This window comes from Astyanax mexicanus, chromosome 19 (genome assembly GCF_023375975.1).
Source record: "Astyanax mexicanus isolate ESR-SI-001 chromosome 19, AstMex3_surface, whole genome shotgun sequence".
NCBI lineage: Eukaryota > Metazoa > Chordata > Actinopteri > Characiformes > Acestrorhamphidae > Astyanax > Astyanax mexicanus.
The window spans coordinates 34,787,846-34,804,865 of NC_064426.1; the positions used below are offsets into that span (position 1 = coordinate 34,787,846).

The 17,020-nt window shown below is 39.3% G+C and overlaps 1 protein-coding gene across 1 annotated transcript; it reads left to right on the plus strand.

Moving 5' to 3' along the window:
• Positions 1-8: 8 nt before the first annotated feature.
• Positions 9-14,236, plus strand: nlk1 (nemo-like kinase, type 1). The gene is made up of 11 exons (XM_007234686.4): positions 9-1,975; positions 2,932-3,061; positions 3,508-3,563; positions 4,707-4,813; positions 5,557-5,642; positions 5,755-5,964; positions 6,720-6,821; positions 8,560-8,646; positions 9,495-9,693; positions 11,128-11,221; positions 11,559-14,236. The coding sequence occupies exons 1-11, from the start codon at positions 1,659-1,661 to the stop codon at positions 11,605-11,607; spliced, it is 1,437 nt and encodes a 478-aa protein (XP_007234748.1). The 5' UTR covers positions 9-1,658; the 3' UTR covers positions 11,608-14,236.
• The last annotated feature ends 2,784 nt before the right edge of the window (positions 14,237-17,020 follow it).

Here is a 17,020-nt window from a genome sequence, read left to right on the forward strand (position 1 = left end):
AGCAATGCCACAGCATTTTTTTTTAATCGACAGACCTGGTAATGATGGGAATGGGCAGTGAATGGTTAAACGTCGCCTCCTGCCTTGTTTACGCCGGTGGTCCTACCCTCCCCCATTTTCTGCTTTTTTCCCTTCGTATCCATCCCCCAACTCCTCCTTCTGCCACTGTTTCAAACAGCTGATTTCAGAAAGAGAGAGAGAGAGGACGAGAGGCTGGAAGAAGTGAGGGGAGATACTGCCACAGCGATGGAGCGCACTAATACTGATCGACATGCAGCTGTAGCGCTTCTTTCTGTCGATTAAACCCGGACTACTGCAGTGCTGTCGATACCAGCCTGGGTTCGCTTTTGGAAGCGAATTTGCTTAAGCTAGTTAGCTAACCTAGCCAACTTTGCAAACATCTGTGGCCTTTCTTTCTGTTGGGAGCTGCTCACGTCGGGACTTTTGGGGTCCACGCAGATCTTCCGAAGAACTGGGACTTGCCGTATTGTCTGGAAAGCGGAGTATTTGCGCACACATCCAGCATATTTGGGTCGTGGCAGTTGTTTAACTAGCCGGCTAACCCGGGTAACAGCTGGTGATAGCCGCCGCAGCAGCAGCTAGAGAGCTACCGACCTCCAGACCTCCTCCCGGCGCGGTTTCAGCTCAATATCGGGGATGTTTTTGCGGTCCTGCTGAAGCTGCAAAGCAGGTCGAAGAGGCTTCTGCTGCTAGATGTAGGTTAAATAACTAACTAGCTAGCTATATGGATAGAGAGATAGCTATATAGACGGACAGTCAGATAACCAACCGCGTACAGCCGCGACTGCCTGCTCGCCTGCAGTATTTGAGGTTAGCTAGCTGATTACTAGCTAGAAAGCTAGGGTTCGCTAGTTAGCTAGCTAAGTAGTACCTACCAATACCTCTCGATTAGCTAGCTAGCTTAGCTAACGTTAGCTAGGTTAGCAAACAAAGACAAACTGATGAACGAACTGAATTCAGTCTCAAGCTTTATAGCTAGCTATAATAATAATAATATAATTTGTCTTTCTTTCTTAACCAAAAATATATAGGTTAGCTAAGCTACACATGTTATTTTTTTTTCAAATAAGTCGTAGTTTAGTGATAATTAAGCTTAAATTCTCAATTTTACTGGGTGCTTAGCTAGCTAACTAGCTGCATAGCTTAACTTGGCTAGCTACCAATACTAAATAGGGCTGTTCTGGGTCTGACCTAAAAAACTAGCCAGCTTAGCTAATAGCTTAGCTAGTGTTGCTTTTATGTTATTTTTAGTATAAATTTAGCATAAATTGTTTAGGCTATATTAACTAACGAACTAGCTAACTAACTGGTTAGGTTACGTTGTCTAATAATAATTATTAATCAGCTAGGCTAGCTATCTCCCTACTTTAAGCCTGTCTATCTTAGCTAACCTAGCTAGTGCTAGCTAGCCAAGTTAACCTAATCGAGTTGTCTGTGTCCAAGATAGCAAGTAGCTAGCAAGTTAGTTAGCGCTAATGTTTTGGCCACTTAAATTGTTATTTTTTTTAATTTAAAGCCTTCTTTTGCGATTATTTTTCATCTGTTTGTTATAACCTCGCACTTCTGCTTCTAAATGGGATTAGTAAGCATATCTGCTCGTCGCCAAACCAAGTCAACAGTGGGCTTGCTCTAATAGAATGGCATTCCATGGGTCGGCTCGGCCAAACGTGTGTGGAAACGTTAACCTGTTCCCCGGAGCGGAGCTAGGCCACAGCAAGTATTTCTGTGTCAACACCACGACTGGCTCTACCTCAAGTGGCCTAAGCGCGACCCAGAACCCATCCGGCCCCGAGCAGCCCGCAGGCGCTCCCCGGCACCCGGCATCTCTCGGCGGAAGCACAGGCGGAGGCGCCGCGGTCCCGCAGCCTCACAGCAACCCGGCCAGCGAAGTTCCCAGTCCGGCTGAAATGGAGCCCGACAGACCTATCGGTTACGGAGCTTTCGGTGTAGTATGGTGAGTGCAGTTATCGTAAATGATGTGGAGAAAAATGTAGCTTATAGTTAACTAAATTGTTGTTACTGTGCGTTAATAGTGGGCTGCGAGTAATAGTTACTTTTGGCTGTCGAATAAACCGACGATTATTTCTTGCCCGATTAGTCGCTTAGTTAAAACTAATCTGCTTCCAGTGGATACAGCTTCTCTAACCTAAATAGCTTTCTTTCTCCATCACTTCAAAACAATAGAAACAGCTAAACGGGTAACTTAAATGTCCAGAAGACATTGAGTTTCAGCAGTAACTAATGGCTATTTTGGTAGTTCAGAAAATTTATGATTATTTTTTTCGATTAGTTGATTAGGTTAGACTGATCTACTGCCAAGGGGTACGGCTCCTCTAACCTACATAGCTTGCTTTCTCCATCGTTTCAAAGACAGAAATAGCTGAATGAGGAATTTAAATGCCCTGAAGACACTTAAATGTAAATGTTCTGATATTAAATGAAAATAAATGCAATCTGTTGTCTTTGTAAGTTAGGACTGCAACTAATGGTTATTTTGGTAGTCGTCCAACCTGGCGATTTATTTTTTGATTAGTCAATTAGGTTATCCAGTGAGTACAGCTCCTCTAACCTACCAGGCTTTCTCAATCACTTTAAAAACAATAGAAACAACTGAACAAAGAATTTAAATGCCCAGAAGACACTTAGATGTTAAATGTTTTGATATTTAGCAAGAAAAAATATAACTGTTGTCTGTCACTTTTGGTAACCAAGCTGATTGCGAATTGAGAGAGTGAGCAACCCTTAACCATCCCTCATTGGGTTTCTGTTCCTAGAATTTTGAATAGTGAATTACAGTAACAAATTAACAAGAAATTTGGAGTTGACATTATGTCTACTAATCGCTGCAGCCCTAATGTCATGTGCCTCGTTCTGGTAACCAACTAACTACAATGTGCATGTTTACTCCAGGTCAGTGACAGACCCTCGGGATGGGCGGAAGGTGGCCCTCAAGAAGATGCCCAATGTCTTCCAGAATTTGGTCTCCTGTAAACGTGTCTTCAGGGAGCTGAGGATGCTTTGCTTCTTCAAACACGACAATGTGAGTTTTAGTTTCCCACACCTGAGTCATAACACCCGTCGTACATCCAGCAAAGACAATTCTGTCTCTTTCATGCTACACAGCCTACAAATTCCCACATTTGAGTCATAACACCCTTCACACGTTCAGCTCCAGTGTTTGGCTACCCTGAATTGAACACAGCCTACAGTTTCCTACACCTTAGTCATTATAACCTTCACATGTCCTACAAGGACATATCTGAGGCAGCCCTTGAGATCAAAAGTCATTCACTCACGAATATTCCAACATTGGAAGTGGTTTCCAATATAGCTAATTGTAATTTGTATATGAAAAGGTTTTTGTAAAATGGGTCAGTTGTAAAGGTTATTTTGTTAGCTTTTGCATTTTTTTTAAATATGAGTCACCAAAATGCATGTTTGGTTTAATGTTGATGGAAGTTTTATCTTGTCTGTTTGTGTTTGCAGGTGTTATCTGCTTTGGATATCCTGCAGCCTCCACAAATTGACTGCTTTGAAGAAATGTATCCTTGGCATCAATAAAGCTGAAAGGCTTAGCTTTTAACTTAATTATGCACTATGGTTCTGCTTACACCTGACTTTGCCTTATGTGTGGATAGTATCTGAAATATACTTTGACCAGATTCTGTTTACACTTGTCATGAATGTGTTTGTCCTACATCAGGCTCTACAATGCTATAGATCAGTAAATAGTTATTTCGGTCGTTAACGTCCTTTCAGAAAATGTGGTGGGTTATTTAAATAACATGGGAACAAACTTTACTGCTTTCATGTACCAGTAAGCGAATGCTCATATTTAAAACACATTGCAACGAAGATATAGCAGGGTTTAGAAGTAATAAATAAGCAATGGTAATAATTATACTACAGCAATTAAGACAAAATATTGTCATTTACAGTATTATTTGCAGAAAATGGTTGAAATAAAAAAAAAGATGCAGAGCTTTCAGACCTTAAATAATGCAAATAAAACAAGTTCATATTCATAACATTTTATGTGTTCAGAAATTAATATTTGTAGGTATAACCTGGGTTTTTAATCACGGTTTTCATGCATCTTGGCATGTTGTCCTCCACCAGTCTTACACACTGCTTTTGGATAACTTTATGCCACTCCTGGTGCAAAAATTCTAACAGTTCAGCTTGGTTTGATTGATTGTGAAATCCAAATCTGATCCTATTACCAAAAACACAGGCTCTATGTGTCCTAAAGTATCCAGACACATTTTTAATTAGTAAATTTGCCAACGTTAAAATGTCTCATTGCTGACACAAGCATTGTTTGTTTAACCTTTATTGAAATGCATGTCTATAGAATGAAAGCCTAAGGTCACTGTGCCCAAAGTCAAATGTCAGCTAAAGTTGGACTGTGGGCCAGTGTAGCTCCATGTTCTCCACATTCGTCTAAAACTTTAATTTCCTTTGGGATGAATTAGAGTTACATTTATTTTTTTCATAACTAATCACCAACATCAGTGCTGGACCTGACTATTTAAGTACATTTAGCCAAAAGAAACAAGAAAGAGTAGTTTCCTGTTGCTTCCTTTGGCTAAATGCATTTAAATAGTCAGACGTTCAGTAGATTTGCTTTTACTGTCATTTTTACAGGTGTGGTGATTCATGCCTTAACTGTAGTTGTTCTAAAGATATGTGATCACAGAGCTGATGCAGAGCGATCTGCACAAAGTGATTGTGTCTCCTCAGCCTCTCACCACCGACCACATCAAAGTGTTCCTCTACCAGATACTCAGGGGTGAGTGAGAATTATGCCTGTGGTGGGGTGAGTTTGTATGACTTTACATGCTGAACCTGTTTGTCTGCAAACACAAAGAAGGGGGTATAAAAGTGAAGTGTGTAGAAGTTTTGCAGTTCAGAAGTTTGGAATAACCATTCATGAGAGACATTAGCTGTTGAGCAAAAAAATAATACTGTATGTATGTAATGATTTAATATAGAGCATTATAATATAAGTATAGAAAACAGGCACCACATTTTTTTAAACATTTTGGTAATATGAAGCACCGAGACATTTTGATTGGTGCTCATTGCTATCTTACGTCGTGCAACTGCTTGTTTTTATCCCTTGCACCTGTGTTGCTTAAATAGTAAAGTGGCGTATAATTATATATCTACGCTAATGGCCGTAGTGGTCTGGAAATCAGGTGTGTTCTGGTAAATTTCTGGCATGTTAATGTCTTGGTGGTGGAAAACACAGGTGCACCACTGACTGATTTAAACCCTGTGCAAACTCAACTTTTACATCAACAATAAATATAATACAGAATGAAATAACATTGCTGTTCCTGTAAATGACCTGCTCACAAACCCTTTACAGCATAAACAAGCAGGTCACATTCCTCTCCTTGTATTGTTGCACCCTTAATATACTGACAATATAGATATTTTTGGGGTTATATGTTGCATGTTTTATGATCTAAATCCTCCAAGGCAAACTCAAGTTTAATGTAATTTTATCTTCCTCTCTCTCTTTTTCAGGCTTGAAGTACCTGCATTCTGCTGGTATTCTTCACAGAGACATCAAACCAGGGAATCTGCTGGTCAACAGCAACTGTCTGCTGAAGGTATGTAGCAGCTCATTAGTGCTCTGTGCCTTATTAAATAAAAGCTGTCCGCCAAGTACAAGTACTGATTGCAACAATCTCTGCTTCTGCTTCTTTTTTTTTGTTTGTTTAGATTTGTGATTTCGGCTTGGCCCGAGTAGAAGAGCCCGACCCCACGCGTCACATGACCCAGGAAGTGGTGACCCAGTACTACAGGGCCCCTGAGGTTCTGATGGGCTCCAGACACTACGGCCCAGCGATAGATATCTGGTCAGTCGGCTGTATCTTTGCGGAGTTGTTGGGTCGCCGCATCCTCTTCCAGGCTCAGAGCCCTATCCAGCAGGTAATGCACGAGGGGGAAACAAACACACTCAACTCATGACGTAAGCACAGCATGGGCATTCTCAATGCGTACATGCGTATAAGTCTATGTTGAACTTGTGATTCCAAAACTTTTAAAATTACGTGAACAGCCCTGATTTCTGATCACCTGTTCGGATTGGGTTCATTCTTAATTGTTGGTATTGAAGTCAGCTAAAATGATAAATTTATATCATATTTGGTTGTGCCCATATATTGTTAAATAAAATAATTATCATGCTAGGCCTATTTGAGACATCTTTCAGTAGTGTTCAGTGTTGTAAAAGTGGTTTAGCAAAATTAGGCCATTTTGGTATGTGAGTTGTAACCGTGAATGTGATTTTTCTTTTTCTCAGATGCTCATTTGCATTGCCCTAATTATTTTAGAAATTATAATTTAACCTCTTTTAAGTTCACTTTGCCCCCTCCTAATACAATTTTGGGTCTCTGTGCACCAATATTCTTCACTTGTCCTTGAATGTTAATTTTTTGTCGACTAATTCAACACAGATCAACAAAGTAGAGGTTATGCACAAAGTCTATTTTATTAAGTGCTCTACATTCATCTTACATATCTATAAAGGGAAGCCCTTTGAGGGGCAAAGAAAATTAAATTTGTACGTGATTTGAGTAAAATGTGAGAGGCCACAAAAAAGGGGAATTTTACTCAGATACGGGGTCCTGCATACTAAATTATAAAGTGTAATTATAAAAAATGCTGTCTGTCTGTCTTTCTAGCTGGATCTGATAACTGATCTATTGGGCACTCCACCCCTGTCTGCCATGGCATCTGCGTGTGAGGGGGCTCGGGCACACATCCTAAGAGGACCTCACAAACCGGTAAAGTGTCCTCCTTCCTGTAATGTACTTTGCAAAATGGATTTATGATCTGTTTACTGTTCCCTAGGCCACGAAGAGCCATATACCTCCGTAACCATTTGCTCTTTTAATGCACTTGCCTTTAATCTTTATTGAGGGTTTCAGAGCAAATAAATATTTTAGGCCATTTGGGCAGAGCTACAACCTTAGCAGTAAATTGTCGTTATTCTGTTCTGGCACTAGCCATATGAACTTAAAAGGTGCAGAGAGCTTTGGCAATATATTTTAGATAATATAAAAGAGCTGGGCGATTAATCGATTTTATCGATTAATTCGAATTTACAGTTAAGGACGATGTGTTTTTTCTTTATCATCTTAATTTGCTTTTTAGTAGGGGAAAAAATCTATTTAAATCAAAAATCGGCTTAAAAAAAAAAAAAAAGAAAAGAAAAAAAAATCTTTTTTTGACCATATCGCCCAGCTCTATAATACAGTATAATTTTTACCAAACCAAAATGTATTTTTTTCAGAACTATTAAACTTTAAAATGGGATGTTTCAATTGGAGCACTTCACTTAGGATGAGCTTCTAAAAGTAGGCCATTGTGATCAAACTACTCTCTTAACTGCTCTTCTTTGCCATTAGGAGTAAAGCAGTGTGTGCTCTTTCAGGCTTGATTAATGAACAGAATGGATTATATTAATACTTTTCTGCTGATGTCATTCCAAAACTAGGCAATATAAATATGCCATGCTCATAATAACTAAGATGGTAAAAAGAAAAAAAGAGTGGTTTTAAGATTTTAAGATGATCAAACCTTAAAAAAAATCTAAGAATTGCAATACATATATATCCTTTTAAAATTTAGAATTTTTATTTCTGCCTTCAAGCTTGAGGTGAGTAATATGGAAAAAATGCTCTCCCTTCATACAGTACATGTCCAAATGTTTGTAGACACTCCTTCTTATAAATGTATTAATTGTAGACAGCTATATTAGTTTCCCTGAGTTTAAAGAAATTCAGCATGCAACAATCAATCTTAAAGAAACAATTAGTAATGAATGCAAGCGTGTGAAATGGCTACAAGAGTACAGTTTCCAAACACTGAGTTGTCTGCCATGCCTGTCTCTACTACACTAGTGGTAGAAACCTTACTGAAGCTCAGTCATTAGCTGTTCAGCAGAAAAATAGCCAGCTCACCCATTTCTATGGCTGCAGCACACTGTTTGCTTGCTGTTTGTAGCTGGCGTCCCTACGTGTGGAAATGGGACTGGGGAATGGCGGTGGGCTGATTCGGAGACTACATCCCACACAAATGTCCTTGATGTATTGCACAGTTCTAATAAGAAAATACTGGCTGAAGCTCTGCTGACAAGAGCTGCCAGTGCTTTAACTCTGCATGTTTTCTTCTAATGGCATGTTAAATATATGCCTGTGCAGCCCTGCGAGTGAGTGCTCAGAATTCCTCAATGTTTTTGCTCTGAGCAATGGTCATTATTCTTAATTGGTGATTTTTGAGATTTCAGGAATTCCATGTTTTGCTGAACATTTATACTGAACTACTTGTGTGTAGGCTTGTTTGTTATGCCAATGATGTAATAAGAAAGGAGAATAATAATGCAAATACACTATTTAAAGAGCATGAATAAAGATATTTATATATTTACTACATTTACAATTACTAGTTTGCTAACTTCATTTAATGTTTCCTTGTCTCCCCCCCTTCCCTCCTCTGTCTGTCTGTCTCTTTCTCTTGCAGCCTTCCCTCTCTGTTCTGTATATGCTGTCAGACGCAGCTACTCACGAGGCCGTTCATCTTCTGTGCCGCATGTTAGTCTTTGATCCGGTGAGTATACATGCGCGCACACACTTATACACACATCCCTCATTATCACCAAATATTTCTGTGCCAATGGCTCCCTCTGAATTTGAGTCATAGGATCTTGAGGGAAATGGACCTCCTAAGCAATCAGCCTGAATAATAGAATTGATTCCAATCTACAATGCAGTAAACAGCTCTGGGGAAAAAAAGAAAGAGACCACTTAAGTTTCTGAATCAGTTTCTCTGATTTTGATATTTGTATGTATATGTTTGAGTAAAGTGAACATTGTTTTATTCTGTGAACTACGAACAAATAGCCATTTAGAGCATTTATTTGCAGAAAATGAGAAATGGCTGAGATACCAAAAAAGATGCGGAGATTTTAGACCTCAAAGAAAACATGTTAATATTTATAACCCTGGTTTTTAATCACAGTTTTCATGCATCTTGGCATCATGTTCTCCTCCACCAGTCTTACACACTGCTTTTGGACAACTTTATGCCTTTACTCCTGGTGCAAAAATTCAAGTAGTTCAGTTTGGTTTGATGGTATGTGATCACCATCTTCCTCTTGATTATATTCCAGAGGTTTTCAAAAGAAATTCATAATTTTTAAGTGGTCTCTATTTTTTTCCCATAGCTCTCTCTATATATTTTTTTCTTTAAATGGGGTCACAGTAAACATTCCACTGTAGGCTAACAAAATAGCATTTGTATGATGTCAGAAAGTGAAGGACAAGCTATAACAATAATCACATGCTCGAACTCTAACCAGTCATTTGTCTACTTATCTTAAAATGTGTCATAACGTGCATCATAATGGCTTCATATTAATACGTAATATAATGTGTGTTGTGTGTTTGTGCCTGCAGGCTAAGCGGATCTCGGGCAGTGATGCTCTTTCACACCCGTACTTGGATGAGGGTCGTTTGCGCTATCACACCTGCATGTGTCAGTGCTGTTACTCTGTTCCCAGCGGGAGGGTTTACACCCGAGACTTTGAGCCACCTGCCGAGCGGCCGTTCAGCCACAGCTATGAGGAGAGCATGCTCTCTGTCTGGCAGGGCAAAGGTGAGTGACTGCTTGTCTTGCCTGTCTCTGTTTTTTGCTTTTTTCTTGCAGCTTGTCACATTTTACTTAGCCTGACCACGTGCCCCAAATGTATGCAAACAATCAGTTTACGGTTTTACAGTTATGTACACATACAGATTCCTGCAATCCAGTGTATCAAAGGAAAGAGAGTAACAGTATTTAATTTAATTTCAAACAATAAAAACAAAAGAAGGGAGCTCCGAGTGGTCCAGTGAGGTAAGTACTGCCACTATAATAGAGAGAACGCTGATTCGAAACCCATGTAACTTGCTGTCAGCTGCCGGAGCCCTGAGAGAGCACAATTGCCCTTGTTCTCTCTGGGTGGGTAGATGGCGCTCTGTCTCCCCACATCACTGTGCATTGTGATATCTGGCCTTGGCCTGCAGCACATCAGACATTTTTATAAATATTTTATTGGTGTGCAGTTATGCACTTCATAGTGTTGGCATGTAATTAATCACAGGCTCATAATTTCTACCACTGCATAATGTAAAATCACTGGAAGCACTCAATCAATCAAAGTTGGGTTTCTGTATACAGACCTATTTAAACATGGTCTTTATGTTAATCAGTGTCAGAATTATGTCAGTTATGTTTTACAAGGCCAAGCCATGTAAAAAGTTTAGAGTGCACACTGTTATTTAAAACTTGCTCATTCTAATCCGATCACTCCTAACAAACCACTTTAGGAGGAGGTCTGAGATACATTTGAGCCACATGTTTTAGCAGTGTAAACACAGCTGTCTCGCCGAGACTCATTTGGCAAACAAAGCCCCTCCCAGTACAACCAAAAACGCAGCAGTTTCCATGCAAAATACGAATTTGAATATTCCGCTCCACACAGCATTGGATTTCAGTCTTTACTAACCAGAAACGCATTTGACTACCAAGTGTAAATGCATGTGGCTAAAGTGCAGATACTGGTCACGTGTTGGATACTCTACAGATAGAAGGGGCCTTAGTTTAAGCATTTTGTTCTGTGTTGGATATATTTAAGGGGGTAATTTTAAGTAGAGTAATTCGTTTTCATATGATAAATAAAAAATAACCATGGCATAGTTGATCTGTTGATTTAAAAGGATAAAATATCCCATATGATTTTTTAAATGTATTTATTTTTTATGCTTTCATGGCAAACAAAGGCAAGTGTGCTTATTGAAATCTGCAATCTTTAAATCTCTTCTGGAGCAACAAAGCACAGTTTTCTGTGCACTTTACTTTAAGAGTCATATTAATGTTTTGTGTATTTGTTGTTAATATTTTCCTGTTTTTCTCTCTCTCTCTCTCTCTCTCTCTCTCTCTCTCTCTCTCTCTCTCTCTCTCTCTCTCTCTCTCTCTCTCTCTCTCTCTCTCTCTCTCTCTCTCTCTCTCTCTCTCTCTCTCTCTCTCTCTCTCTCTCTCTCTCTCTCTCAGAGCTCATTCATCGTTTCATCACAGAGCACCAGCAGGGCAAACGTGTGCCCTTGTGCATTAACCCCCAGAGTGCAGCCTTCAAAACCTTCATCAGGTGAGGATGACTAGAAAGACCATAACCATTAAAGAGAGAGAGATCAGATAAGGAAATTTAGTACTCAGATGTTTATAAATAAATAAATAAATAAACAATAAAGGTAAAAGTTGAAGTTAAAATTACAAATGAACTGTACAGTAATACTTTCACTTGGAAGTTAATATGGGGAAGACATGGCATATTGATTTAATTTACACATTAAAGAAAAAAACAGCAGGTGGCACTTTCCCATCCTACTGCAGATATGTTTAATTTAAATGCTCTTGCTTTGCTGTGCACATTTTTAGCACGTTCATTTATTCACTCTCTCCCTCTCTCTCTCTTCCTATCTCAGGTCCACTGCTTGGCATTCCTCGAAAGTATCCCGTAAAGAAGAGAGATGAAAATGAAGAATCTGGTTGAATGAAAGGCGTAGTTCACTATAGGAGCATGTGCTTGAGATAACTGACAAGTTGCTTTTGGTTCTGGATGGATGAAATGAATCTAAAATACTAGACTTGCAATGACCTGCTGAGACTGACACAGGAAGAACATCCTACCAACAAGATCACCACCACCATACCCAGTTCTAAAGACAAAAAAAAATCCAAGTGATGACTGAAATATGCTGCTGAGAACATTTTTATACTGACTAAAATCGAAGATTATGAAAAACTGGGTTTTGTTATGACAAAAAAAAAAATCTTCATGGAGTGAAGTCAAGTTCTGATGATGATGCCACACTACATGTGTGTTCTTGAAGTCCCTCAATGTTGTGCAATCCCAATATCTAGGGGTGGAATGGTTTAGTATTTTGTGGGCTTTAACTGCCATTCTCAAACGTCTCACTGTTCCTTCATTCTCTGTGAAAGTCTCAATGTGTTAGCGTGTTGCGCGTAGAAGAAGTTCTTAACATTTCTTGAGTATGTAGGTTCATGATGATCTTGACATCCCTTTTCACTTAAGCTCTTCCTTTTAGGTTCTTTAGTCTAACCACTTTAGTAGTCTAATCTTTTTTTTAACCATGCTTAGTTTCCACATAGCACAAAAAACTTTTAAAAAGGATTTTATTTTCTGTCTCTTTTTTTTTTCTTTTATGCTGTAGAGTAGTCGCTTTTATAATTGCGATGCCGCCGTTTTTTTTCTCCTGCCTGATTTTGTCGATTTTGTAACTCTATAGTTTAGGGTTTAGGATGCTGTTGGAGTACTGTAATTCAGATTATCAATGTCTGCACATCCTAAAAAATCACATCTTAGCTTTTAATGGGGATGCATAAGGAACTGCATAGTTAAACTGACTGCAGTGTATTTTCAAAGAACTTTTGTGCATTTTTCTTTTCTATTTAATGTTCTTGTTAATTGTGTTTTGCATTTGCCAGATTATGTTGTCAGGCTATTATTTCTTTTGTCCAAATAGGAGGAAAGGCACAGTCTTGCCTGTGCGAGTGCGTATACGTGTTTACATTGTTCAGGACTGGAGAGTCTAGGAGACGTGCAGTGTTGTGCTGTTCACATTCTCATTACCTCAATAGATCCACTGTGCACTGGCTGTGAGTGTGTTTAGGCTAAATCCAACTACTAACCATGTACTGTACAGGGGGTCTGTGCTAATATCTTTAAATTTACAGAGCCACACCACTAAACCACTACCCCTAAATCTCTCTCTCTCTCTCTCGCAACTCTCAACTCTAGCAAGTCATGCTATTGCTCCTCTCACACTTTCTTTTCCTCTCTAAGTCATGCTATTTCTCTTTCCTCTATAAGGTGTGATGCTGCTCTTACACGCTCCCTTTCTCTCTCCTTTTCTTACTTATTCTAAAGGCGTGCTATTACTTTTAGACTCTTTCTTTTCTCTCTAAGGTGTGCTATTGCTTTCTCCCTCTCTCTCAAACCTGTCAGTCTCTCACACTTTTTTCTTTCCTCTCTATAAGGCATGCTATTGCTTTTGCACACTCTTTCTCTCCTTCTCTCTTTATCTCCTCTCCATGTCTTTTATTGCGCTCTCTCTCTCTCTTTCTCTCTCAACTCGCTCTCTCCTCTCTGTCATGCTATTGCTCACACTTTCTCTCGCTCCCTCTCTTTCAAATCTGTCAGTTTCTCTTTCTCCCTTTCATCTCTGTGAGGTGTTCTCTTACACACTGTCTTTTTCTCTCTCTCTCTTTCCTCTCTAAGGTGTTTCTCTCTCTCTCTGTCTGTGAGGGGTGTGGGGGGGGGGTATAGTGGCGGATCCTGGTCTTGTCTCAGATCGCTTATGAAAGGAAAATTGCTGCTGCTGCTGTTCATATAATGTTTTCACGTCAGTTGTAAGTATAAATAGTCTTGAGCTCAGGTTTCATATCACAGACTACAGACTGTAAATCACACAAGGACCCTCATCCGGTCCGGACCGGCCCGCGCGCTGCGGTCGATTCCTGGTGCTGTTAGTGAAAGACTCGCGTGGCTCGTCGAGCCCCTAAAGGCTTGAGACTGTAGTGCATGTTGGCCACCACTAGGTGGCGGCGCGCACACGACCGCACTACCGGACTGTTCTTCAGGAATGTCCCTTGGACGGATCCGCGTGTTGCGCGCGCGCGTTTGCTTCGGGATTTCCAGATGCAGTACTTCAGGAGTTGATGAAATGATTTTTCAAAACTTTGTGATGTTATTTAATTTGATTATATAGGAAATTATTGCGTTTTCTCCTGCAGTTGTCAGTGTATTGTGACCAATTTTTAGTTTAAAATGATATTTTTCTTTAATTTTTTTTTCTTTACATTTTTATGGTTATGTTGTTTTTAGCCACTTTGCTGTTGTGTTGGTAGAAGATCTAGCAATGTAGTGACATGAAGAGAAACGTTGGGTCCGGCTTCCTCGCCCCGACTGCTGACAACAGAGTGAAGAAATTTCGATTAATGGTGAGATTTGCATTAGTCAAGAGGTCATAGAGAACTTTTAGACATTTTATGATGAAACAGAATACTTGATATTTTGTGTTAATGACTATTATGGCTGTGGTAATATTGAAAACTTGTTTTAAAAGATGGTTGTTGATTATTTGTTGTTTTTTGTTTTGTTTTATTTATTTCATGTGATTTCATTTAAATGAATATGAGGTTGTTTTTTTTTCAGACTTTTGTGTTCACGACAAATACTTGAAATTTTTAAGAAAAAAAAAGGTTGGCTTAGGGTGAAATAGTCAATAAAGAAATAGACACTGGAGAAAATGGCTGTGTTGTATTTGTGTACTACACACGAAGTGTTGTGAAAAAGGTATTGGCCCCCCCTTAGATGTTCCAGATTTTCCAGATTTTTAAACTCATTTTATTATCAGATATCCTGAGTAAATACAAAAAGCAGTTAAGGAAAAAAACTATCCAGACCAACCTGGCCATATGTTAAAAAAAAGGAAATAAATAAAGTATTGAAACCTGCAAGAACCCTGGAACTGCTTAAGCAAGCTCTCCTGATTCTGTTGCACTTGCATGGTTATCTTCCATTTCCAAAATTGTTTCAGACGCATTGCATTGTGGGGTAATAGTGTCCAGTCAAACCATACTCAGAATTTGCATTTCACAGACTAGGTTTTCCAAAGAAAAGGACCTTTAGTTCTGAACAATTTTAAGGACAAAACTGATGTATCCTTCATTTACTCAAAAAAGCAACACAAAATTGAAATAAAGCCCAAAGAGCACAGTTAAATTGTAAGTTTTTTTTTATATATACTTATTCTCTTATGTGGAAAAATAAGAGTTTTGCGTCACAGTGTGAACGCATGATGTTTGTACAAGTCAAGTCAAGAGGCTTTTATTGTCATTACATCTAAGTACAGGTACACAGTGTAATAAAATTACATTCCTCCGGAACCATGGTGCAACATAGAACAACAAGCAATAGACAACATAAAGTGCAGACAGTGACAGGACAGTGCAGTACCAATACGGTATAATAAAGTGTTTAGTGAGGATAAGGTGCAGAGATGTGAGACATACTGTGACATATAGAACATATATAATCACAGCAGTTACTGAGGTAGAATTTATAGTTTTTAAGAGTGCAGCAAATATTGCTGAAGGGAATATAGTCATGTCAGCTTCTGTGTGCTGACTGGGTGTGTGTGTGTGGGTGAAGTTCAGTTCTTTGTGTGTGTAAAGGGGGGGGGGGGGTGGTGTGTACAGTTTAGTTTTTGTGTGAGTGTGTTGGGTGAGTGGTGGGTGGGGTGGGGTTCAGTTCTGTCTCTGTGCGTTGAGAAGTCTGACTGCCTGGTGGATGAAGCTGTTGCAGAGTCTAGTAGTGGAGGCTCGGATGCTCCTTTATCTTCTGCCGGACGGCATCAGAGCGAAGAGTCTGTGTGAGGGATGGGTGGGGTCATTCACAATGCTGGTGGCTTTGCGGATGCAGCGTGTGGTGTAGATCTCGGTGATGGAGAGAAGAGAGACTCTGATGATCTTCTCAGCTGTCCGCACTATCCACTGTAGGGTCTTGCGGTCTGAGGTGTTGCAGTTCCCAAACCAGACGGTAATGCAGGTGCTCAGGATGCTTTCTACAGTTCCTCTGTAGGGACTGTAGAAAGATGCCATCACCACAGAGCCTCATTAGACTGTTTAACATGTGAACAAAAGGATCGAGCTGCTGAGTAAATGGTCTACCTCAACTGCAGCCTAAACCAGACCAGTATACATTGAATATACAATTTTACACTATATACACCATGCTCAAAAATACTTTTTTATATATTAGTACACAAATGTGGTACGCCCTTTTGTGCCTTCTCAGCAGAATGATAAGTAGTTGCTATACTTGTTTTTAAATGGCTCTTCACAAGGGTTTTTTGTTAGGGAGAAAATAGTCCATAGACAAACCGTTTAACCTTGTAACCTCTTGTTACAAAAGCAGATCAATAACTGTTGCAATTGTCAAACTAAGTCCACCTTTGTGACGAGAGGTAAATAAACACCCCCAATTTGTCTACACTGAGGTGCTGCTAACAGCCTCTACTCTTCTAGAAAGCTCCATCGTTTCAGAGAAGGATGTTCCACTGATCAACAGCTTAATCCTTGGTATCGAGCATAGTGACCTGTGCATGTGCATGTGGAGCTGCTCCAGCACATCCTGTTCCATTGGCAAAGCTGTTCAGGCAGTGATTGTGTGCAAATGAACACCTGTGACAATGGATAATGGATAACTATTTTCACTGAATAAAAGGGTTGATTCCCAGACCTAGATTGAGAATAAATCTAGATTTAAAAGCTAGACTTTTTAATCTAGGTCTAGGCTTTATACAAATCCAGTAAACCAGTCTATAATACATGATATCTCAATCAAAAACGGCAAAACGTTTATTCGAACAATAATCTGATATTGACTGTAGTTCAACATCCACTGCACTTTAAATAGTCACACTCTGCTTTAAAAGAATGTTCCAGTTAATCAAATTAAAGGGTGTTGTTGAATCTTCTAATGATGGCATTTTATCCATGATTACATTATTTCTTTAAAAACGCCCCAATCAATAATCAGCTTCTTTCATCATTTCACCTCCACAGTGACCTGAGAATGAACTCTGAGAATGAACTGAATTAAACTTCTGTAACAACCTGATAACATATCAGACACATTAGTTCACAGATTTGGGACTAACATGTGCTGATCCCCCATGTTTAAACTGATGTACTTAAATTTTAATGGGAATTAAAATTTAATTGCAATAAAGTTATACTAAATAGGTCATCTGCCTGCACTAACGTCTTCTTCATTTGGGTAGTGCACTTCTGTGATGCAGAGGCCTCATATTTTTGCACAAAATACAAAATGCAACCTTAATAAACAGTGTACAAAAAT

Excerpts from the sequence above, each read along its gene's own strand:
- nlk1 (XM_007234686.4), top strand. The coding sequence starts at position 1,659 with ATGGCATTCCATGGGTCGGCTCGGCCAAACGTGTGTGGAAACGTTAAC. Across the intron at positions 5,643-5,754 it reads ACAGCAACTGTCTGCTGAAG|ATTTGTGATTTCGGCTTGGC; the intron begins GTATGTAGCAGC and ends TTGTTTGTTTAG. Across the intron at positions 6,822-8,559 it reads TAAGAGGACCTCACAAACCG|CCTTCCCTCTCTGTTCTGTA; the intron begins GTAAAGTGTCCT and ends TTTCTCTTGCAG.